Source organism: Gallinula chloropus (genome assembly GCF_964237585.1).
Source record: "Gallinula chloropus genome assembly, chromosome: 12".
In the NCBI taxonomy this organism is placed as follows: domain Eukaryota; kingdom Metazoa; phylum Chordata; class Aves; order Gruiformes; family Rallidae; genus Gallinula; species Gallinula chloropus.
Genome location: NC_140097.1, coordinates 15,119,033 through 15,144,554, shown reverse-complemented (window position 1 = coordinate 15,144,554; position 25,522 = coordinate 15,119,033). Strand labels below are relative to the sequence as shown.

Here is a 25,522-nt window from a genome sequence, read left to right as displayed (position 1 = left end):
TGCGCGCGGCCTCGCGAGGTCGGTCCGGCCCCGCCTCGCCCCTCCTGCGGGCGCCGCGGCGACGTGCGCGGGCAGGCCCGGCGCAGGCGGGAGGCGGGACGGCTAACGTCTCTCTCTCTTTCTCTCCCCGCCCCACCGACTGCCTGGCTGAGGCGTGCTGTCCGCAGCCCTCGCCGAGTGCCGCCGCCCCTGCCCATCTCCAGGTGCCACTGCTGCCGCCCTCCTGCTTCGCCCCCATGGAAGATTACCACAAGCCCGACCAGCAGACCCTGCAGGCCTTGAAGGACACGGCCAACCGGCTCCGCATCAGCTCCATCAAGGCCACAACCGCGGCCGGGTCCGGGTGAGTGAGGCAGGCGGGTTGCGTCCCAGCACAGGCTGCAGATCGGCTTCGCGGTGCGCCCACGGGTTCGCGGCTCCCGCTTTTCCAGCGAGCAGCGCTCCGCATCCCTGGGTCGTGCCATCCGTTCAGCGGTGAGGCCGAGGCGGGGTGGCGCTGGGAGGGGCTGTGAGAGGGTCCCGCTGCCGGGGGACACACCGGTGTCTCCCGAGGGCAGACGCATCCCGCACTGTTTAATTCCCGTTGTGCGGAACCCTAACGGGTGGGGATGCCGGGGCCCATCCGTGCCTCCCGCGTGCGGGCGGGTGGGAACGCCGAGGCAGCCCCGTGGCGGGACGAGCGCTGCGCGGAGATGGGAAGTGGGATAATATTGGGAGGTGGGGCGGGTCAGGGCCCCATCCCCTGTACGCCCCCTCCTCCGAGACCCTCCGGCACGTCGGCGTTCTTGGCGCGGAGCTGTCTGATGTGGAGGTGCTACGCATGGAAATGGCGGCCGCGAGCGAGATGTGGGGCTCTGCGGCCAAAGGCCGCCCGGGCCGGGGGCCGGCAGTCGGTCGGCGGGGCCGGCGGGTGTTGTGACTGCGGAGGGAGGCTGGGAATGCTAAGTTGATGCAGGACTGAAAACCAAAGAATTTGTGCCTGAGGCGCAAGCGGTTTCTTTTTCATTTCGTGCCCGTCAGTTGGAACTAATTCTGCACAGAATTTCAAGTGAGCCCAAGTGGGATTATCTGTGAAATGCCCGCGGTCTCAAATGGGCAGTTTATTCAGGCCTCTGGACAGGATTTAGTGTAGGCTCTGATGTGTGCAGATTCCAGGGTTATCCTTCCTTTGATCGTGCTTTACCTATGGGAAAAAAATTTAAAATCTCTGCAGACAATACGTTTTTACTCATGTAAAATTGAAGCCTTTTTTTTTTTTTTTCCCTGCTTGAATAATGCATTTGAATGGTTCCATACAGTGTGATAGCTTTTTTTTTTTTTAATCATCCCATTTTTGTTGCAATTTCCTCTGGATTTCTCTGGTTGTGTTACGTGGAGAAAGCAAAACAAAACCAGAAAAAAGATTTGAAGGAACCCTTTGGATGCTGAGGCTTGTGTGAAGAAAGGCGGGGTGTGTGAAGTACTTTAAAGCTTCTCTTTTGAATTGCCTTAGATTTTCCACCTTGTGTCTGGCGTGGTTTGCCCCACATGGCTCTTCCTCAAAGCACACGGAAACTGAACTTTACTCGCTCGTTATGCACACAGCAAATGAAAGTGCTGCTTTGGTTCTTCCTGTAAAATGAAGCGTTGGGACACTACCCATAGGAGTGCGATTTTACAAAGCCGTAGCTTGTTCAGTTCAGTCTGGAGGGAGAAGGACAGGATACCCAACAATTGCTCTTTTAATTCTTGATTTTTTTCAAAGCTACAGTGTACAAGCAGTATCACACAAGCCTGTGTCAAGTTGGGATGTGTTGGGGTTTTTTTTGCTCGTTCATTGTATGCTACAGTACTGAGTGTTTCTCGCACAAAGTGTTTAATTTCATCACTGGTTTATTCTAGCACTGGAGTTGTGTAGATTCTGAAATTATTACACAACCTGATAATGAGCAGATCATGAAAGATAGGCTCTTTAGGGAAGATTGTGTTGGCAAGTCATGTATTTTCTTAATAGGATTTGTTTACCAAATGGTGGTGTAGTAATGTGCCTAAAAGAAAAACCATGGAGAGTGTTGCAGTGTTATGCAAGGCACATATATTTCTAAACGAGCTATATATTATAAACTGTGTTTTCCAGAACCTGAATGAGACAGTAAGATTTGCTTAAAGTGCTGTATATGTTAAGGATGTAGAAAGATGTCTGATTGTAAGTTAAATTTAAATTGAAACTTAAGGTTAATTTAAAAACTCATGCTTGCATTGTCTTTGTTAAGGAAATTGGTGTTTGTTAAAGGCGTAGTTTGAAAAACTGAAGGAAATACTTGCAATAAAAGCACTTCAAACAAAACATGCCCTACCTACTTCTTTCAAGGAAGTCATTTCTGTAAACTGTGGCATATATTGCAACACAAGTGGTTCTGTGGTAGATCTGATACACCAGTTCTTGCAGTCCTTAGTGTACTAATGCTTCTTAAAGAAAGGACAGCCTTTGCCTGAATAAGAACTAAAGGATCAGTTATTTTGATCCTGAAGATGCTCTAGCATATACTTTGCCATGGGTAGTGGGAAAATTCAGTGAACTGGAAAAAAAAAAGTGTCTAAAATGCCTTAGGTGGGTAGAAAATGTGATTAGGGTGGTTGTAAAGATTGAATGTACTTGCTTTTGGGTGTGGAAGGAGTTTTTCTTTTAGATAAGTGTTGCAGACATTTTCATAAAAACTGGTAGAGTCTCTTTTGTAGCTGATGATAAATTTCTGCAGTTTTGAAACAGTGCTTAGGTTCCTAGAATTAGTTAAATTCTTAAAAGTGGAAGTTAAAAGAGTTTCTTAAGAGGCAGTTGAGTTTCATAACATGTGGTGTGATCACTTGTTGCAAGCTATTTGCTCCTTAATTCTTAGTTTTCCTTTTTTGCTCAGTATTCTATTTTAACATTTCAATATTATTCTTTAGAGTTGAAATGTGTAGGTGGTGCTAATTGATGCAGAATAACAACAACAACAAAACTACACTGGGCTTACTATTTTACTCTTGGCTTTGCGTGGATCCAGGACATCAGCGTTATAATGTACTTTTGATTTGTTTTCCTGCTAAAGGACTGTATTTCAGAGTTTAAGGCAGAAGCTGTCTGGCAGAGAAGCATTGATTAGACCACCACTGCCAAGTCCTAGGCTGTTCATCAGTCAGGAACAGAAGATTGTGTGAGAATAGCGGCGGGGACTTGCTGTGGCTTTTTTTCTTCCCTTGTACAAGTATTCCAAATACACTTTGCTAGGCATAACAAGGAGGGGTTTTAATAGAACTTACTAGAAAAGTGTGAGTTAATAGAAGACCACTGGACATAGTTAAGATGTCTGTATTTAATGAAATTGTGTAGTTGATTTTAGAAAGCTTTATGGTATCCGAGATACAGTTTCATTTTTGGTAAATCCTGTTAGTAAGAAGTAATTTAATTAACCTGTAGTTTTAACAAGACTTTTTCCCGATTTTCAGGTAACTTATGAAATTTTTCTACTTTTTTTTTTTATTTCCACACGCTACTATTATAGGTTGTTTAAAACTTTTTTTCCAAGACCAGGAGTTCATAGAAGTATGGTTAAGTATAAAGTTAATAAAATTAAAGGAATGAAAGCGTTAAACAAGCATGTAAGGCTTATTGATTAACTCAAATACATAAATATTTACTAATATGTTTGAGCCATGGTTTGAAGCTAATTCTTTTGGTTTCCTGTGTGTAGTACCTACTAAGGGACGGACACTAACTGTAATTCATATTTTGCTAGTGTTTTGCATGTTTTTATTATCTTATTTCAGCACTGTTGGGGATGTTGGGAGGGAAGTTTTATTATTACCTGAAGAGAATATTCTGATTAAAGTTCTAATGAAAGTGTTGTCTAATCCTAACATGCATGGTAAATGTACATGTGGGAAGTAAAAGTGAAATGTGACACTTTCATAGTAAAATTGTCCTGGTTTAGAAGAAGGGTCAAACATTTTAAGAGTACTGTGTTAAGGGTGAAAACCAAACATTGATAGAAGAGAAACTGAGGTGAAACTGCAGGTTATTTTCAAAGCTGGTGCACATTTCTGCAGCCATAACTTTTTTACTGTTCATTACTCACTTTGCCATACTTAAGTAGCAACCTCTGATAACAAGAGTGATCCTGTTTATACCAGTAAAATCTGAAAATTCTGCTTCTTGCACTCTAAGTAAAGGTTTTTAATGAGCCTTCTTACCCCTTTTAAGCTTGACTGCTAGTCAAAAGCCAAGGCAAATACATTCAAGTAGTCAAGTAGTGCCATCCCTTCAAGGTGCACGAGAACTACAATCGTGATCATTGTTTAAATTACAGTCGTGTAGATAAATGAAAGTAACTGTATGCCCTTCTGTTACACTTCAAATGAGATATATACCTTGTATTGAAATATCTCAGTATTTGCCACTTTGAAATAACTTTTTTCATATAACTTTATATTTTCTTGTTAGTAACTGTATTATATGTCATAGTTGCTTCTGAAATGGGCCTGTGTATTTCTAAGGCAAGTTACAGTTGAAGTGTAAATTTGTGCTATCATTGAAATTGTTGGGAAAGTTGTCCCAGATAGTTCAGTGGGAAACTATCCCAGATACTTAGAAATGTTTGATATACCAACTAGTTTGGTATTTCAAACTGATATAGAAGTAAATGTGGAAAAATTTGGTTGCTCTCTTAGCCAAAGTTTAAGCAAATTAGTGTTTTGCAATGTGTATCTGGGCCTTTATCGGTGACGCTAAATTTCTCTGTCCAGCTTCAATAGAAGATGGAATGCAAGAGTTGTATTATTTAATTCCCTCTTTAAAAATCAGAATTCTAGTTCTATCCACTGTAACAGTAAAATAAAGGGTTTTTTAGTAATATGTACACTATAAATATCTAAATGTTCCAGAACTTTTGCAGAAGTTAATCTTGCATTAGCAATCCCCACTAATGCAACAGGGCTTGAACAAGTCATGGTGCCATGCTTTTAATTCCTCCACTCATTGAGTGGTTAAAGTACTGTGGAAAACTGTCTTTGTTTCCCCTGCATCCCTGGGAATTTCTGTTGTCAGATAAACCAGTAGAGTATGATTTCAGGCAAAGGGTCATAGTGCTTCTTGTGCTTCAAACTTACACATTAGGGTGGTGTTCCTTGGCATAAAGAAGAATAGAGAGCTCTAAAAGATATGCCCTTGAGTTGTCACCAGGGTCTATCTTTTAACATCCAGTTTAACTAGGTAAGAAGGCTGGTTATGTCTCAAGGTACAACTAATTGGCATCGGGGTGATGGTAGATGGGGTGGGTCATCACTTAAAGCTGTGTATTTTAATGCTGAGTAGTAGGGACTGGTAAGAGATATTTTAAATATGTGGTCGTGAGCAAACAATAATGAAAGTGGTAATCTTGGGTCTGTCTTGACTTGTAGCCACCCTACATCATGTTGCAGTGCAGCAGAGATTATGTCTGTGCTGTTTTTCCATACCATGAGGTACAAAGTTCAAGATCCCAGAAACGCCAGCAACGACCGGTTTGTTCTTTCAAAGGTAAAATAACTGTTATGCTGTACTGTTGCAGTCTGCTAGTGAAGAGCTGTTTGTGAGTTAAATTGACTTGTCTTTGACATACGCTTACTTATGCTTCCATTGACACTGAAGTGTACTGAAAATACTTGAGAGCTTGGAGTTTGTCTTCTTCAGAAAGACAAATAAAAGCTAATGAAGTTGTAACAAAATTAAAAAATAAATTTAAAGTATCTTTATAATGTGTCTTGGTAAGTTTTAATTTGTTAAATATATTAAATTGTTATTGTCTGTATGTTCTATCAAGAAATATTAATGTCTGTATTATTTTGGCATAACCAATTCTCTTAACGAGTGAGTCGCAGCTTGCTTTTGTGCTCTACTTGTTAAATGCAGCCATACTGTTATGCCTGCAGTCACGTCACAGTGTGCACTAATTGCTCTCGGCTTTTCAGGGAGCATTATATGAAATAGTTATGTTAGGCTAGTGGGTATTTTGCGTTCCTGCTGTGCCAGTATGATACTAAAGTCATTACTATTGACGAACAGAGGTTCAGAAAACACATAAAATCACAATCTGAGCTTGCCATTAGTGTTTCTGTCCCCTTTAGCTTCGTATCTTTGCAAATCACAGGAAAGGTTCAATTACAAAGTCAGTTTTGAGGGGCCTTCAGAAAACATAATGATGTAAAAAATAGCAGACAAAGTATTCTGTACTCTAGTACTCCATTGTTCCTCACATGGTAGCTTACAATCGTGCTGCATGGCTGATGTCATATATCTCTGCAGTGGCAGTAATTGTTGCCATTTGTGGTTGCCATTCTGAAATAAGTAGATGCAGAGCAAGTAGCTAATGTGGATGTGGTAAAGGTCTCTTCATGTTTGCTTTACCTCTCTCTATTTAATCAAGGTTTATGCCCAAAGTTGCTAAATGGCTTCAGACATCTGCATGGTTTTTTGACTCCTAATGACTCCATGAGTGCAAGGTGACAGCTTCTTTGCTGTTGTACAGTTGTCTGCAGGGATCTCAGGGTATAAGGCTTACAAGTTTGCCTGTTGTCGCACACTGCATCTTACTTTGAATACATATGTACTGAAGAAGTTCGTATGGGATAACACTTGCTCATCAGTTGGACCTGCATGGCTGAGACACACCTTCTTCTTCCACATTGATTTTCTTAAGGCATCCTAAATATCCCTAGAGAGAGTGCTGTATTCTTTTGCTATCTGTAGTCAGCTATCTGGGGTGCTCTAAGAAGGGATGTGGGGGACTTGGAAACAAGCATTGGTGTGAATGTTGCATTGTAAAAATGTTTTACAAGTTGATCCCTTTTTTATGGACATAAGAACTGGATCCCAGGGTCTGTTAACTTTGTAGAATTTTGCCTTAATAGTATCACAATAATGATATTGTGAAACTTGTGCTTTCCTTAAAATTTATGTTTCTCTCTAGGGTCATGCAGCACCAATTTTATATTCGGTTTGGGCAGAGGCTGGCTTTCTACAAGAAACAGAATTACTCAACTTGAGGAAAATTGATTCTGTCTTAGAAGGACATCCTGTACCAGTGAGTGCTCACAACCTTTGATATAAGATGGTGTTTTCTGTAAAACAGGCAGCACGTGTATTTTGCAGCAATTCCCAATTGCCAGCTACAGTATGGGAAAGATAACGACTTAGAAGGATGGTGATATTTGTGGCCTCACAACTGAATCAGTGTCTGCATTCGAATAAACATGGAAAAATTACCTTTTTTGTTCCCTATAGTCCTATATGTCAATATTTTTCAATTTAAAAGGTTTATATAAAAGTTGCAGCATGGCTTTGCTCGTCCTTTAAGAAGCTGTGAGATACTTCAAGAGTTTATATCAAATTTGGACACCTCATTGGTCTTTGCAGTCACAGCCACTAGTTTCTATTCTTTTTTACATAAAATCATCAATTCTTAACTGTTGCCATGCAAGGCATAGCTGAGAAATTCGTGGCTCACAGGTGCCGTGCCATCTCAGAGACGCTAATGTTGGCTCGTGACATTGTGATTGTCAGGGTGTGAGCATTGCAGGGAAAGAATAGGGATTTTGACTATATTGTTGTGGCTAAGAAGCTAAGTTATATGTATGTTGAACCAACTCCTAGCATCGGATTTTTGTGCCTTTGTTTCTTAACTATAAAATTCTTGTCTCTTTATTCTCAGAAACAAGCATTCACTGATGTGGCTACTGGATCCCTTGGTCAGGGTCTTGGTGCTGCATGTGGAATGGCCTACACTGGCAAATTCTTTGACAGAGCCAGGTAATTCCATCTCTGTATTTCTTTATTATAGGCATTAAATGGGAATATATTGTGAAAAGAAATTATATTCTTGTCTCAAGGGGGAGGACAAGACATGGACCAACCCCCTCCTTTATTCTATTCTCCACTTCCAAATTTTATTTCAAATTCCAGCTTTTAAAAGCTAGATTACTAGCCTGATAATGACAAAGCCATTGCCAGGGATACTACAAAGGTTTAAAAGATGAGCAAGAATTAGTGCATGTGTGTTCCTTTTGAAACCTGATAGCATTGTAAGGTGATGTTCCTGAAGACAGAAGCCAGTTGTTGGAGCAGCTTCTAATTTCCAGAGAGTAATTGATAGCTATTTTGAGATTGGTATGTGTACCCTTAAAAGGAAGACCCAAACTGGAGATGCATCTGTGTGAAATCAGATGACAATGGAGAACATGTGTCTAGATAAGGAGTTATGGTCAATAGTAGCACCCTTGAATAAATAAAGTAGGACTTCAGAATATTATCAGAAAGGCACTTGACTCCACAGAGACAAAAATTACTGCCTCTGCTATTTGTTCTGTGGACAAGAAAAGTAGATGTCTAAAGGCAAATCTGTATGAGGAGGAAAATAGCCTGATGTGGTTGATATATTTTATATGACAGTTCTAGTACACTCAAGCATAGGCTGCCCAGTTAATGTGGCCTACACTTCACTAGCTTGAAATCATTTCTGTGAAAGATGACTTGCTGATTTTAATTGAGTTTAGCAGATGCTACGTGTGGAAAAAATCTAACCAGTGCTTACGTGACAGAAGAAAAAGGTGGTCATACATGCAGTACTGGGGAGCAGCTTATGTGGAAGGGGTTTAGATTTAGCTGGAGGCAGGTGGAATTCAGATCAAAAGTCTGTTATAGCTTAATATCTAGTAGAAAAAAATGCTAACAGTGATCTTGATTATTTTGTTTTCAAGTTAGCTATTTGAAGGCTAATTTACTCTTCTTTTTTAATTTTAGCAGGTAATAAACATTTATAAAGCTTTGAAATAAAAAATACCAAGGGGTAATAAAAAATCAATATAGTGTCTGAATCATGCAGAGGTCAGGCAGTATTTGTGCTGAGTTTTACCTAAATAAAAAGCTTCCATGTTTGGAGAAGTCATCTATCACTGCTGGTTATCTTTTACCTGAAATCCAATTTTGGTTATGCAACATGCTTTATTCCATAGTTGAGTTCATCCCCAATTTATAGTTTCCTGGAATTAAATTATTTGTCATCCTTCCAGGGAATATACGGTAGGAATGAGGAAGCAGACAGTAACCTTTCAGGCATTGTTAGTGAACTTGCTGAGTCACAGTGACAGTGTTTAATGGGCCTGTTCATTCAGGCCTTGCAATAGGAGGAAGCTTAAGACCTGAGTTTTTTGGGGGACAAAGGTTTGAGAAGTGGTACAGTATTTCTAGATCTTACTTTTTTTCATGTGTGACAGCTCAAAAGTATATTAATTCAATTTGCCTCAGCTTACGTAAGGTTATCGGAGGTGAATGCGTTGATCAATGCAAGCTGGGTTTGTGAAAGGAAAAGCAGTGAATTCTCACTATGAGTTGTTGGAGGGGGTTTGCTTTTCACTTAATTGTGCCTGCCCATCGAACTTAATTTTTTAATTTTATTTCTTCTAGCTATCGAGTGTATTGTCTGCTTGGAGATGGAGAGCTGTCTGAAGGCTCTGTTTGGGAGGCAATGGCCTTTGCTGGGTTTTACAAGCTTGATAACCTGGTTGCTATATTTGATGTTAACCGTCTTGGACAGAGTGACCCTGCGCCTCTGCAGCATCATGTTGAAATCTACCAGAAACGCTGTGAAGCCTTCGGGTATGTGATTGGGAGAAGTTTGGTATAGTCTCCCATATGAAACTGTATGTTTTACTGATTTTTCAGAATTTTTCAAGTGAGCTTTCAGCTCTGTAGGATACCACCACCAAGCAAGATGTTCTTTCATAATGCTTGATACTTGTCTTCTTTACTTGTACCGGAAGAATTATCTGTGGGCTGTGAATTTTGTTAGTAGCAGTTAATCCCTCTGTGAATCATTTTCCATTATAAAAAAAGGGACTGTGGTGTTCTGTAATCTCAAACACTAGTTCATGTTTGTGGCATACTTTGGGTCTCTTAAAAAGACACTGCATGGGAATGAAGTTAATATTATTGTTATTGCTGATTGCCAGAGAGCGTCACATGCTAAAACCCTTTAGAAACAGTTGATCTGTTTTGTGTTCTTAGCTGGCATGCTATCATTGTTGATGGACACAGTGTGGAGGAACTTTGCAAAGCCTTTGGCCAGGCCAAACATCAGCCAACAGCTATCATTGCAAAGACTTTTAAAGGCAAAGGCATATCAGGTAATAAAACATCTGCTGCTTTGTATACACATGTATTTATAATAATATGTACATAATGCTGCAATAAAGGTGCAGTCAAAAAATTTATTCCATACACTAGAAAAAAGTTGATGTGTATCCTGTACAATCTGAAAGACCAGAATTTCACCCTGTTGTATTTTTCCTTTGTTGACTTTTCTTGAGGAGGACATTAGATCAACACATTGAAGCAGGTAAAGATACAGCTCTCAGTTTTTCACATTATCCAGACAGGTGTGCTTCCACATTGACTGGGCTTTTACAGATCCCCAGTTACAGAGTGGGATTTCCTCTGCTGTCAGCTGTGCTTGAGTTGTTAGTCTTTAAAAGGTCTTTTCTAGTCTAGAAGATGGCTGGGGGAAGAGGGGACCGTTGAACCTTATGATTTGGTCCTGAGAATTGCCCTAGCAAAAGAGGGCAACCTTCTTGATTGGCTCTTGATCCCCCAACTCACAGAGACTGTTCTGAGACAGAGAAGGACCCTCTTCGTCACAGAAGCTCTGTGCTTCCCATGTTACAGGTAACTGGGTCTGCTTATTACCAGCCAGGCAGTGTAAATGCAAGGAAAACAAGAAGGGGTTGTGCATTTACAGTTTAGACAAAGCTGCATGAGATGTGGTACATAAGTTACCTGGTCATACTGCAGATTATTTCGTATAATCTGATGTGCGACTCATTAAGATACAGGATACACCAGTCCATAGACATTATTTCCTAGGTTAGCAGCCGTTTGCATTTTGGAGTTTGTGGTACCTCTAAGATGCTTCTGTAGTTTTCATGTGGTGTGAAACTTACCTGGATGCCCTTGTCTAGGGGACAGATGTGCACCTACAAATTTGATCAATAGCATGTGGAAGTCTTTCAAACTCTTGATAAAATTATTTTTGTTCTGAAAGTGGGATCTGTGCTGGCTACTGAGCATTGTATCCACAGAACAAAGTAAATTGTGTTCTGCATGTCAAGGTTGTCATGATTCTGTTCAGCTACAGCTTTTAACAGCACTTTGTGAATTCATCAGATAAATATTAATAACAGGAGTAAATATCTTCCTTTTCATCGAATGATCATTGACTTGTCTTGGTTGGAAGGGACCTTTCAGATCATCAAGTCCAGCCATCACCCTAACCTGCCAAAACCACCACTAAACCACATCCCCAAATACTGCATCTGCCTGTCTTTTAAACACCCCCGGGGATGGTGACTCCACTGCCTCCCTGGGCAGCCTGTTCCAAGGCCTAACAACCCTCTCTGGGAAGAAGTTTTTCCTAACATCCAATTGAAACCTCCCCTGGAGCAACTTTGGTGCCATTTCATCTTTTCCTGTTGCTTGTCACAAGGGAGAACAGGTCAGCCCCCTACCTCTCCAACTACCTGAGAGAAGGGTGTGTAGAGTGGTCAGGTGTCCCCCTCAGTCTCCTCTTCTCCAGACTAAACAACACCGGTTCCCCCAGCTACACTTAGTCTTCAGTGCCCTCACCAGCCTTGGTGCCCCTCTCCTGACATGCTCCCGGACCGCAGTGTCATTTCTGTAGTGAGGGATCCAAACATGAATGTGGCACTCAAGGGGTGGCCTCACCAGTGCTGAGTACAGGGGACAGTCACTGCCCTGGTCTTGCTGGCCACACCATTGCTGATAAGAAGCCAGGATGCCATTGGCAGCCTTGCCCCCCGGGCACGCTGCTGGTTCGTGTTCAGCTGGCTGTTGACCAACCCCTACCAGTCCCTCTCTGGCAGGCAGCTCTCCAGCTGCTCTGCCCCAAACAGAGGTTTGTTTTGGCCAAAGTGCAAGACCTGGCACTTGGCTTTCTTCAACCTCATACATTGGCCATGGCCCAGGGATCCAGCCTGTCCAGATCCCTCTGCAGGGCCTTCCTACCCTCCAGCAGGTCAACACTTGCAAGGCCTTGGCCAAGGAGGGGTAAGAGAGGAAGATGAACTACTGCTGGATAGCAGCAGGCTGCAGCTTCCTGACTGTCCTCCACACTTAGAATCACAGACTGATTAGAGTTGGAAGGGACCTTAAAGATCATCAAGTCCCAACCCCTTGCCATGGGCAGGGACACCTCTCACTAGACCAGACTGTTCAAGTCCCCATCCAACCTGGCCTTGAACACCTCCAAGGAGGGTGTAGTCACCACCTCCCTGGGCAACCTGTACCAGTGCCTCACCACCTTCTGAAGAATTTCTTCCTAATATCCAATCTAAATCTACGCTCTTCCAATTCAAAAACTCTAATTCTCTCAGCCTGTCTTCATTGGAGAGGTGCTCCAGCTCTCTAATCATCTTTGTGGCCTCTTCTGGACCAGTTCAAACAGTTCCATGTTCTCCTTATGTTGGGGACTCCAGAACTGGATACAGTACCCCAGGTGGGATCTCACAAGAGCAGAGTAGAAGGGCAGAATGACCTCCCTTGACCTGCTGGCTACACTTCTTTTGATGCAGCCCAGGATATGGTTGGCCTTTTGGGCTGCAAGAAGCTGGCTGCCTGGGCTCCCCTTCTGGGGAGACAATTAAGTTCATGGTTGGAATTCCTGAATAGGCAAGAAAAATCCTATTTAGCACAAAGCAGTGCATCAGCCAGAGAGGTAATTTTGCTTTTAGTGCTGGGTACACAAAGATAAAAGTTATCAGAAGCCATCAGAATAAAGCAATAAAACTTAGGTCTTGTTTGAATTAACTTTGATTAACTGTTGTTTGAAACCTACCCGAGTTTGTTTATGCCTAGCTATTGAAATTTCCTGTTAACTTCTCGCACTGATTTACTGTTTACTTCTTGCCACACTTAGGGACTAGGTCTTTTAGGAGCCAATTCAAAAACAATTTCAGTAGAAGACACTGGAATTTCATCACTGGTTTGGAATACATAGAATTGGACTATTTCTTTGACTTAAACATCTGTCATAATACAGTTGAATAGTATTGTAGTTGTTTACAGTGGGAATAATAAGGCAGTTCTTCCTTGGAAGGCTATAGAAGATTGTAATACTCCACTGCACTTTTATTTGAGTAAAATAGTTTTCATAGTTTTTCTTACTGGTAATGTCATTTTAAATACATAGGTGTTGAAGATAAGGAAAGCTGGCATGGAAAACCCCTTCCAAAAAACATGGCTGAACAGGTCATTCAGGAAATAGATGATAAAATCCAAAATAAGAAAAAGCTTTCTCCAGCCCTCCCAGAAGAAGATGCACCTGTAGTAAATATCAGAAACATTAAGATGCCATCTCCACCAACTTACAAAGTGGGAGAAAAGGTACTCTCTTGCTTTTTCATTGCTTGTCAGATAGCTTTGAAGTGTGAGACTTCAATGTGCGACAGGAGTTTCTGTGTTATCCCTTGCCACAATTTCAACTACCCACCTCTTCTTACCTGTTTTGAGTTTCCTGATAAACATCTGCCTCCATGTTGTGACACAGAAATTCAGTTTGCTGGGTGTTGAAAGGATATATTAAAATATATATAGTCTTAAAAAAGACTAATCATGCTTCATTTTGTGATTATTATAAAATATCCAAACTATGGGTATTTAAAATTAAAGAAACTCCGCAAGGTTCAGTGAATTTCCATAGTTGGAAACCAAGGTTTTCAGAATCTTCTAGGGAGATTGGTAGGGAATTGCTGATTTCAGCACAGATGTGGGTCCTGATAATTTGCTGAGGGCTTTTTTTTTTTTGGGGGGGGGGGTGTTCATTCTTCTGTGTGTCAGTGTTTTGGTATATACTTTTGATGCTGCTAAGGTGGGTTTCCTAGAAACAGAAAGTTGTAACAGTACTACTGTATTTATCTTTTCCTAGTGGGCTACCCGCAAAGCTTATGGTGTTGCACTTGCAAAACTGGGCCACGCTAATGATCGAGTGATTGCTTTGGATGGAGACACAAAGAACTCCACCTTCTCAGAGCTGTTTAAGAAGGAACATCCCAGTCGCTACATTGAATGCTACATTGCTGAGCAGAACATGGTAATTGGTCTTTTGGTTTTATGAAATACTGGTGTTACACAACAGGATCTAAGACCATTCAGCCCAAGTCTTCAGAGAGTGGGATTTTAATATTGCCTTTCCAGGTCTGTATTCATGGCTATTTCATTTGACTTGCTCACTCCTTAGGGATAAAGTAGCCTATGGCAAAAGTTTACAAGTGTAATACAACAGGAGTGCTTATAATAATTCTTTCCTAAATCCCCTTCTTTTTTTTTTTCTTGTTGTGATTGCATTGTCTGTGTTTCGGAATAACACAAGGAGATGGCAACATGAAACAGCAGCAATACTTTCCACACTGTGATTTGTAGAGATCTAACTCTAAAAATATGTTGGTGTTTGGTTTGGGTTTTTTTATTCACAGTAAATGGAACATGACAATGGGTTCCATTCTAGACTGGGCTATAAAGACGTGGACAGAGAAGCACTTAATGCGTTTAGTCTGGTGACATTCGTATAGAAAGATTAAAATTAATTGGTAACTCATCTGAATCTTCAGTTGCCACCTGTATGGGTTCACTGAAGCAAATTAAATTAAAGACACAAATTCAGGCAGAAACTTCTTGTTGTTTTTAATAATTTATAGCTAAAGAACCCATGGACTGTCTCTTGCAGTTATTTTATACTAGGGCAGTTTCATGAGCTTTAGGCATTTTGGATTTACATCAGCTTAGGAGAACTTTGCCATGAAGAGAAACCAATTTCTGTGTAAAATAAATGTATGGGGTAATTGTAGCAATAACCAATTTAAGGACCTTGTACTAATTTCCATCCTGCTGAAAAAGGGTCCTTTTAGTCCAAAGGTCCATCAGTCCAAATAACACAGGTAAATCCATTACCACTTAGTATTGATATTTTTTGTCTACTGGAGATAGTAAAACCATGTCCTTTGAACTGAAATTGTAAGCCATTTATCCAGGGAAAGAAAGGGGGAGGGAGTGGGAAGAAGTCTTGAAACCCTGTGAATGGCAGCTGGGAGCGGATGAAGAAAATGAGCTGCCATTAAGGATCAACAATAACATCTACCAGCTGAGGCAAGGAACAGAGGAGAGAGAGTGCAAGAGTGAGTTGCCAACTTCTTTTGGAAAGTCCAGTTAGGAGCAGGACTGAACAGAGATTTTTCATCTGCATTGAGAACTTCTTGAAGAAGTTTTACAGTAGGAAATCCTACAGTTGATCTTTTGGAAACAATCAGTGAGGAATTCACTATTCCTGTACAATCCCCTTTTCAGGTGAGCATTGCAGTTGGCTGTGCCACTCGTGACAGAACTGTTGCTTTTGCCAGCACCTTTGCTACATTCTTCACACGAGCCTTTGACCAGATCCGAATGGCTGCCATCTCTGAAAGTAACATCAACCTCTGCGGGTCGCACTGTGGTGTTTCTATTGGTAAGGGCCACCTTGGCTTATTAATTAGCAGTTTAATCTGGCGGTCAGACTTGTAACGCTTTGTGGAGACAATCAGTAATATAGCTGTGATGGTATAACAGTGGGACCACTTACAGGAAGAAGTGATATTTGCAGTTCACTTTTATCAGACGTGTTGTCCTTAGAAAGAACGAGAAAGGTTTCAAATCTTCATTCGCTTATCTGCTATTTTTTTATTGGTTTGGCCTGATAAAAATAGGACTACAAGCTTTTCTACTCCACAGGCATAGTGATACAAAGGGATTAGATTGAAACTGAGGAGCTTAGGTACCTTTCCATCTTCACAGTTGAGGAGCTCTGTGATGAGAATAGTTGTACACCTTTGTTTCCCAGTCCCTAAAATAAGAAACTGTTCTTGCACGGGTGCTGTTGTCCACCAATATAAAGGCACTTTATCAGGGATAAATATTTTTGTTTTATCTTGGTTTTGTTTTATTTTGCCTTTGAATATCACCATTTTGAAATAATTGCTTCAGCTTATCTCAGTATTTCTTACTACTGGAGCAGTTAATGTGTTGATTAAAAAAACCTGAAACCTTAAAGCCCTAATGAAATGGGAACTGTGGCACTGTTATGTAATTCAGGAAATTTGCAGTACCTTCTCTGGTCTTTGCTTCCCATCGTAACTGTTTGGTACATGTCAGATCATATTGGGGTTTGAGGGAGGAAGGGGGTTTTTTTTATGAGATGCATAGACATCGCCCATGAAAACAGGAGCAGACTTGCATACCAAGAAAGAAAATGCCAGTAGATTTTCATGCTTGAAAAACTATTAGGTATTTATTGGAGAAAAGAAAGAGAAGGACAGCTGGTGGGGTAGTAAATTAAGACTCTGCATATATCAGTTTTTCAGTTGATCTAATTTTGGCTAGCAGTATGGCTTGGAGGAGGGCTGGGTTTTTTGTTTAAAGCAAAATAGCTATTTTGGTCTTTAATATTAGTAAAGCTTTAAAGATTTAAAGGTGCTCATTGACATGTGTAGTCTCATCTAGAACCTCAAACTTAACTTGCAGTAATATGGAGTATGCTTTAGAAGTGGAGCCTGTAAGTACTGTGTATCAGATTACGGCTTGTGCATGTCATTAATGTAGGGATTCTGTTACAAGCCTCTTTTCTTTTTAAAATCAGTCCTCCCACCTCATCGTAGTCTAGTTCAATCCAGTTTAAGTCTTTTAGCAAGCCACAAAGGATGTTGGTGCAAAAGCCAATTAGCTTTGGTCTTTGCTCATTTAAGAAGATAAAACTCATCTGTGTTACCAGAATTGTCTCCTAGAACTACACTTCCAAGTTTCAGTTTTCAGCACTTGAAATGTTTTGCTGGGAGCTGTAATTGTGAGATTCATACTTAGATTTATAAAGTTGTTTCAATTACAAATTTGATTCATGCCTCATCCAAGAATTTGAATGCAAAGTTTTGCAATCAAGTTGTAAAAGTAAGTAATTCAGAGAAACACTTTAGCAGTAAGAAAGTTCCATTTTAAATGGAGCAGTATGAATTAAGTGTACTTCCTACTAGAATTTGGGCCTGCACGGACTCGAGAATCCTAACTGGATCTATGGTGAAAATTGAAGGTTTATGTATGCAGTTCTAGGTAAACTGGGCTTCTGCTGCTCTGAAATTTGGACTGATTAAATTAATGAGAAATAGTTGTCACAGTGACTTTCTGGAGACACACTGAGTACGCTCCTAGGCCGACAGTTGCTGATGGAGCAAAATATCTAATGAAAGATTAAATATCTTTTCAAGAGAATAATGGAAAAAATCTGTATTTTCCAAACTGAACATATAGTGAAACAAACCATAGTGTAAGCATCAGAAATAGTAATACCAGTTGTTTAGACAACCAGCTTTATACTCTAGACATTTGATGCTGTTCATACTAAGCACTTACATTTTTTAAGCTGTAATGTAGTTTTTGCAGACATAATTGAAAATTACTCCTTTTTGATCCGTGCCACTCTAAAAACCACATAAATGAGGATTTTCATAAAGATGCACTTGGGGCAAACTGAACTTAGTGCTAATCTGTAAATTACTAGTATGGCCTGTGATGCTGGTATTACTGGCACCAAGGTAGCAAAAGTTGGACAAGCTTGAGTACTCTTGGATTCAGGTACCTCTTAATTTTGTTTCTCATAATTCCACTTTTTTTTAGGTTTATATCATGTAGATACATTTTAGGAAAGGAAGATGCCCACTGATGTCCCACTCATTCATTCAGAGTGATACATATTTAGAAACTGATGTTGATTTTTTTTTTTTTTCATGTCATGACTGACAGCCAAGATGTTCTCTTTTCCTGGTTTGTGCTTACTTTATTAGTAATGTGTAGTGGCAGAGTTCAGTGATTGATTTCTTTAACATGTTTAAAGTTCTTCAGAGTTTTGTGCTGCTCTTAGGAAAATACTCTCCTCCTTCCTCGTGAATTCGTCCTTCTTGAGTAACAGGTAGTGGGTGCATGTGGGAAGGCTGATTGCCCTGCTTCTGCTCTGCAGGCTGTGACATGACTAGATTCAGAACTCTGCATGGTTGGTTTGGAACAGTGCCATTCCCAAAGCACCCTTACATAAGGTCATGGGGGGCAGGGGGTGTTGTGGTGATTGTTTCTTTAACAATGGAAAATCATGGCAGCATCCAGCACGTGTTCTGGCTAACAATTGTTTTCTGTAGATTGCAGTTCATGCCATAAGGCGCTTGAGTTGTTAACACCATGGGTGCCCTGTTGCTCTTCTCAATACTGTAACAAGTCTTTTAAAATACGTACCCTTCATTTAATCTTGAAGTGAGCCTAGGAATTCAAGAGTAGTTGTAGCAAGTGCACTCTCCATTTCTGATGGAGCATACGAAGTTCTCCTTTCAGATTTCCAGCAGTTTAAATCTAGAGAAACACTTTTGACAAGTACAAATTTTGCTGGTGCAGCCCCAGTACATGTAAATCTGAAGATACTTAGATATCTTATGACCCTCTTTTTGTATTGGTACCTTTTCTACTTTGGTTGTCTTCCTTTTGCATTGTTCTACTGTTAAACTTCATTTTCTATTTTTTCATTTTAACCCCAGTTCTCTTTCTTTTAGTCTCTTTCTATATTTATTTACTGTTTAGATGGTTCCAAGTTTAAGGAGAAGATGATTCTTTTCTCCAGCAGGTAGACTTGCATGTTCTGTGTGTGCCTGATTTTATACTTTTTGCTCTGTTTACATTGAACCCCCACTGCTATATTGACTGATTGTCAAAAATGTGCACCTACTCTTTTGTAATCCTGGATTAATTCTTTTAGGTGAGGATGGGCCATCTCAGATGGGACTGGAGGATCTGTGCATGTTCCGGGCTATTCCCAATGCCACCGTGTTCTACCCCAGCGATGCTGTAGCCACTGAAAAAGCCGTGGAAATAGCTGCCAACACCAAGGTTTGCATCGCAGTGTTTCTGAGCCAGAGAATAACTTCTTCTTGGTACCACTTTTGTTGCTTCTGGCCTATTTCTTACATGTCTCCTCCCACATAAATTGTTTCTTCAGCGTGGTAGTGGGATGTTTTCTTTGCATGGAAAGGTTGCAGGCATTCTGTCCAGGCTGGTGCAAAATGAACAGTCTGGAAGGCTGTGGGCCAGGCTTGATGCAAATGATTATGCAAAGATTGCCATTTGTCTGAACAGGCTTAGAAGTAAGTACAAGTGTAGCTCTCTTCTTGGTCTTTAGCAAACTTACAGAAAGTACCCTCCTAAAATTATATCTGTGGGGTCAAAATTGAAGCTGAATATGGAAAGAAAATTTATTTTGAAGATTCTGATCATAAAGTGCCTGTACGTGAAAGTCCAGGAGTCGGGTCCTCTATTAGTATAAGACAGTCAGGATCTTTTGGAGATGCTGAGACCTTGTTCTTATCCTAATTGACAGTCCAACTAGTCATCTTTTGGCCTTTTGTTGCCAGTGACGGATTTCAATTAAATTGCATTGTGGCTGAAGACTAAGACTGCCCATGTAGCTGTGACAGAGTTTCTCATCTCTCTTAACCTTCAACTAATTTGGCATAGTTACGGTTAAATGCCTTTTGGAGCACTGTGTTGGGCCATGTCTCTGGTGGTACTTTTGGCTGCCATAGGAGTTTACCTTGAGAAGGGAGCAAATAATTCGAAAAATTCCGGTCTTGCTGGTACAGCTTTTAAGTGAAGGGGTGTAGAAATTTGGTGTGTAACAAATGTGGTTTGTGGGGAATAAAAACCCAGAGGGGTAGGGAAGAAAGTGTAAGGTAGTGTTAGGCAGAGATTAGTTGATTGCATCTGAACATTAACTGATGGAAAGTATCTTGCCTTGCTTTCAATTGAGCTTTTCCTCTTGTTTTTGAGTTGTTAGAGTAAAATTTGCACGTGTATGACAAAGTTTTAAAATTCCAATTCTCTTGTTCCTCGAGATAACAGGATACAAATGAAGATCTTTGAATCAGAAAAGAAGTTTTAAATTACTAGCATGCTTGAAACAACTGTTCTACTATTGTACTGTTCTACTGTACTTTTTTTCTATTGAAAAAGGACTGGGGGGAGGGGGGGTGGGCGAGTTGACTCAGTAGAACAAAAGGTAAGGTGAAAGGGTGAAAAAAAACCCAGACAAGTAGAAAAAGTCATTTTGCTGTATTTTTTCCTTAGGGTTTACTAACTAGAATGTCAACACCTTTCTGCTTTTATAACTTATAACATGTTTACTTCGGAAACAGGGCATTTGTTTCATAAGAACTAGTCGTCCTGAAAATCCTGTCATTTACAACAACAATGAGGACTTCCATATTGGACAGGCAAAGGTAAATATTGCTCAGATAAATAGAATCAGAAAAAAATGCGCAAGTTTCTTGTATAAAAGCCCCTTTCCCTTTAAAGCATTCCAGTGCCAAGGATTTGCTTTATTTAATAAAATCACCAGAAATTTTAGAAAAATCAGTAAGATTTATTGTTAAAAATACATGGAAACATTTTCTTACAGGTGGTTCTGAAGAGTAAGGATGACCAAGTAACTGTGATTGGAGCAGGAGTCACTCTGCACGAGGCTCTGGCCGCTGCAGAGCACCTGAGAAAAGGTGATCAGATGACGGGTTTGTTTGGGGTTTTTTTATCATTTAAACCAGCGAAGAAACCAGTACCACTCGGCCTAACTGCTCACCCTTTGTAATTAAAATGTTACAGACAACTGATCATCTGTTAAGCTGATAACAAGAACCGGGAGCGATCCTTCCCTGGTGTAGTGTCGGGGTGAGCTAGGGTATGGACATGATACAGGCTGGGGCTAGATCCCAAAATACAGCGTGTTGCTGAGCCACAGCAACTGCGTGTGCTCTCACACAACGGTTCGCTGCTTAACTTAGTGCCATTGAATGAATGTATCAACTTTTAACTGGCGTGGGATGCAGTAGTTCTACAATACTGCTTAAACGCACTGACAATTCTCAACAAAGATAAAAATCCCATAATGAATTAAGAAGAGAAAGAAACCATCAAAAATCCCTCAGAGTCAGTAGCCTACACCCAGGAGGAGATTACAAATAGTAAGAGGTAATACAATTAATGCTGCCTGTGGCTTACGGGTAGCTTTGTGTGCTGTGTCTGGGTGGATATGTATTGTCTCGTGACTTTGAGCCAACAAGCTCACGATATTTTTAAAACGGTTTTTTCAGAAGTGTTCTTATTTTTCTGCATTTTGTGATGCTCTGTTGATGTTAAAGTATGAATAACCAGCTATGGAGAGATAATCACTTCGTTTAGAGGTAGGGCCTAGTACCTAAAATACATTGGCCACTGAAGAGCCTTCAGTCACAAAACTGGCAACACAGGGCTTCTTTATGTATGGAAGGAGTTGACTTGCTCTTCAGCTAGATGAAACCTCATGTAATTTGTTATTCTTCATAAACAATTGCCATTTGTAAATAGCTTTAATAAGCAATCTGGGCCTGCCTTATAATGACCAGATGAAGTCTGGCTTTGACACTAAACTTAAGGGCACCACAGTCACGGTTGAGGTAGTTCAAACAGGCATACCTGAGAGGTGGGCAGCCTGCAGTGAGAATTCAGAGTGTCTAACAGACAGCAGAAGCAGAACAGTCTGAATAGGAAGGATTTCCTGGTGACTACATTCTGCTCTTACCTGTGAGAAGCTGTTTAGGTTACTGTTTTGCTGGTGGGTACTCTTAGAGACCTTCAGTTGCTTATCCAAACCTTTATTGCTTCAAGAGTTTCATCTGTGAAATGGGTGGATATTACTGCCTCACAAGGTGCGTGAAGAAAGAATGCATACAAAAACTAGGGTTGATACGGTTGTGGGAAACGAGCCATAAATACAGATACCTGGGAATTAGTGTAGACAGTCTTTGAACTGGCTTTAAAAGAGTGCTGGGGCTTCTTGTATCACTTCTATTGTCTGACATTCTCAAAATTCATGTTGCAAATCATTTAATTCTATTTCTGCAGAAAAAATCTTCATCCGTGTGATTGATCCCTTCACCATAAAGCCCCTGGATAAGAAGACAATACTTGAAAATGCAAGAGCAACCAAAGGCAGAATCATCACTGTCGAGGACCATTACCATGAAGGTGAGCTGGGCCCAGAAGGTCACACACCGTTGCAGTTGATCCTCAGCTTCTCCTGACCTGAGAGAAGTATAGAACCTGGTGGTGTCATTTAGTTAAAGCTAAAGAGAGGTTTTAGACTTTCTTGCTGCTGTTACAGTTATGACACTGAGGATTGAAAGTTTCTTTAGATAATGGGTTAATCAGGACAGCCTTTCTGATTAACTTGGCCATGCGTGCTCTTCTGTATGCTTGGTCCAAGTGAGGACTCAATTAATTTGTTCCCAGTGTGATACTAAATTCCTGCTGCAGTGCAGTGACTGTGCAGGATGGTTTCAGAATGGCTTTACAGCCGCTGCTGTGCAGTTTATGTTTGCAAGATGGACCATTGCTGTGCAGGTTTCCTAGGTTTTCCCTGTATCCAAAAGGTTGGCTCAAGGTTGCTTAAAATCAGATCATTTGTGCAACTTCTGCAGTCACTCTGGGATAAATTCTTCTCTTTCTTCAACCACTACTATAAGAGCAGGTCAGGGCCTTTGAAGAGACTGAACACTTTGCATCTTCACTTGATTCTTACTGTTCCTTCATTTCACCTGCTTACAGGCCATTTCAGAGTCTGTTGCTGCTGTATTGTGCTCTTAAGCTGAGGGTTAAAAGTGCATGACGCATGCGAATAGGAATTTCTAGGATGACTCACTCCCAAATAAATCTTCAGATAAAATACTTTTTGGGAGAAGCAGAGAAGTCTCTAGAAGACTCCCCGTGCTTCCCAGGATTTTATTTAGAATCATTTAGGTAGGAAAAGACCTTGAGGACCATCACGTCCAACAGCTAGCCTAACACTGCCAAGTCCATCACAAAACTGTGTCCCCAAGTACTGCATCTACACACCTTTTACATACCTCCTGGGATGGTGATTCAACCACTGCCATGGGCAGGCTGTCCAGTGACTGATAACCCTTTCAGTGAAGAATTTTTTCCTTATACCCAATTTAAACCTCCCAATTTAAGAACATTTACTCTTCTCCTGTCACTTGTTACTTGGGAGAAGAGATCAACACCCACCTGGCTATGCCCTCCTTTTCAGGTGGTTGTAGAGAGCAATAAGGTCTCCCCTCAGCCTCCTTTTCTCCAGACTAAATGACCCCAGTTCCCCAAGCCACTTGTCATCAGACTTGTGCTCCCAACACTTCACCAGCTTTGTTACTCTTCTCTGGACGTGCTCCAGCACCTCAATGCCCTTCTTGTAGCAAGGAGCCAAACACTGAACACAGTACTCACCATGCAGCCTCACCAGTGGCGGGTACAGGGGGATGGTCCCTGCCCTGGTCTTGCTGGCCACACCATTGCTGATCCGCACCATGTTGCCATTTGCCTTTTTGGCCACCTGGGCACACTGCTGACTCATGTTCAGCTGGCCGTCGGCCAGCACCCCCAGGTCCTTTTCTGCTGAGTAGCTCTCCATCCACTCTTCTACAGGCCTGTAGCATTGCATGGGGTGGTTGTGACCCAAATTCAGGACCCACCCGGGAGCCTCGTTGAACCGTATACATTTTGATGAGTCAATCCATCCCATCAATCCAGCCTGTCCAAATCCCTCAGTGAGCCTTCCTACCCTCCAACAGATAAACACTCCCACACAACTTGGTGTCATCCACAAACTGACTGCAGGAACCCTTGATCCCCCTTTGCCATCCAGGTGGTTGGCAAAGGTGATACTAAAACTGGCCCCGAAAACTGAGCTGCTTGTTCTCTGACATGGTTTGTTTGCACAGGTTTTCAGGGCCTTGCCTGTGCAAACATGTCCCATGAAGATGAGTCCATATGCAAACAGAGAGCAGCTGTTGTGAGCGAGCTGTCAGCCTTGCTCCTCCTGTGGCAAGTGGAGAATTTAGCAGAGGGACAGCTGTGAGCTGTGAGCTGTGCCACTAGATATGGTAGATATCTACTAATAGGAATCAGTAACCATTATGAGAATATGATCCTGCCTTAAGGTGAGCATCATTCTTGCCAGGTATCTGAAGTGAGCTGGTATTACTGTAAGTGCTGGTTACACCACACTTTTTGTTCCAGTCTGTGGATGGTGATAACATCACTGAGGCTTATCATTTTCTAGCTTATCTTTCAACCCTGGACAAATATTGTACTACAGATTTGCAAGATGGCAAAATCATCATGCTCTGAGGTGATGAACATGTGGTTTACACTGGCAGAGCTTTCTCTGTATGATGCAGTCAAGGAATATTAGGTGTACACGCATCAGAAGCCTGAATGCATCACAAGCCCACATCAGGCTGATCTTTCCAGCCACATCCACAGAGGTGCTGCTGGCTAGAGGCTAAGTGTGACTGGTTAAATCAGACCATGTCAGAGCTGTGAAAAGCCCTGTGTTCCCAGATACACCCTAACCGAAGTGCAGCACCAAGGTGTCTCTCCTACCAAGTCTCAGCGCACATGCTCTTGACACTAGTCCTGTGTTTTCTTCTTCCCTCGTACTCCTGCCTCCAGTGTCTCTCCTGCCCCCAGACAGATCCCTGCTGCATCTTTTGTCCCGGTGACTGATGGTGATTCAGTCAGAGCTGAGCTCTAAGCAAAGGTTGTGAACATATTACATAACCCAGAGAGGTGCCTGGCGGCGTGTACAGGCATGGTGAAAGGATGGAGCTCTTAAATGCTGTTGGGATTGGGAGGAATTGCGATTTTCAGTGCATTAGGTACATTTGTAAAAACGCCTCGGTGTGTACGTTTAACCTGGCTCTTGGTGGCCGCTGCTGAAGTGGTAAGAGCTTCCTGACAGTGCTGTGCCCTTTAGAGCTATGTGTCCTTACTGCCAGTTTGAAAGGACTTTAGAAATGTCAGGCTGTTGTCCTCAGAGCACCTCTGAAACAGGGACTTGTTTTCATTTCGCAAACGCACCGCTCAGACACGTTGCAACTGAGGGTTTCTCATAAGCACATGAACTGAGTATTTAACTTGCACAGACCTTGGCATCAGAGATACACACAGTCTGTATGTCATATGTTGCCCGTTGCAGCATACCAATGCATGTCATTCTTGTCTTCTCATAGGTGGCATTGGAGAAGCAGTGTGCGCTGCAGTAGTGGGCGAGTCGGCTATCACAGTCCATCGCTTGGCTGTATGTCACGTACCACGCAGTGGCAAGTCAGCGGAGCTCCTGAAGATGTTTGGCATTGACAAAGATGCCATTGTGCAAGCTGTTAAGTCAGCAGTGTCCAAATCAAGAAACGCAGAGTAGTTTGAAGCATCTTGTGCTGTGTTGCAGAAAAGCAGTATTCAGAGAGGTACTGTAAGTTTAAGGCAGGCAAAGGTGCTTTATGTAGAGAGTTCTAATAAAAATACCAGCTTAAAAAA

At 41.5% G+C, this 25,522-nt stretch overlaps 1 protein-coding gene across 1 annotated transcript; it reads left to right on the top strand.

Annotated features, from left to right (window-relative positions):
- Positions 1 to 221: 221 nt before the first annotated feature.
- On the top strand, positions 222 to 25,522 carry TKT (transketolase). The gene is made up of 14 exons (XM_084269613.1): positions 222 to 343; positions 5,419 to 5,536; positions 6,966 to 7,079; positions 7,707 to 7,804; positions 9,458 to 9,649; positions 10,058 to 10,176; positions 13,254 to 13,447; positions 13,989 to 14,153; positions 15,404 to 15,560; positions 18,879 to 19,009; positions 20,311 to 20,394; positions 20,574 to 20,667; positions 22,052 to 22,174; positions 25,219 to 25,522. The coding sequence occupies exons 1-14, from the start codon at positions 237 to 239 to the stop codon at positions 25,404 to 25,406; spliced, it is 1,884 nt and encodes a 627-aa protein (XP_084125739.1). The 5' UTR covers positions 222 to 236; the 3' UTR covers positions 25,407 to 25,522.

Bases quoted from the DNA above. Each gene is read 5' to 3' on its own strand.
- TKT (XM_084269613.1), top strand. From the start codon at position 237: ATGGAAGATTACCACAAGCCCGACCAGCAGACCCTGCAGGCCTTGAAG. The intron at 5,537-6,965 runs GTAAAATAACTG...GTTTCTCTCTAG, and splicing joins ACCGGTTTGTTCTTTCAAAG to GGTCATGCAGCACCAATTTT. The intron at 19,010-20,310 runs GTTTGCATCGCA...CTTCGGAAACAG, and splicing joins AAATAGCTGCCAACACCAAG to GGCATTTGTTTCATAAGAAC.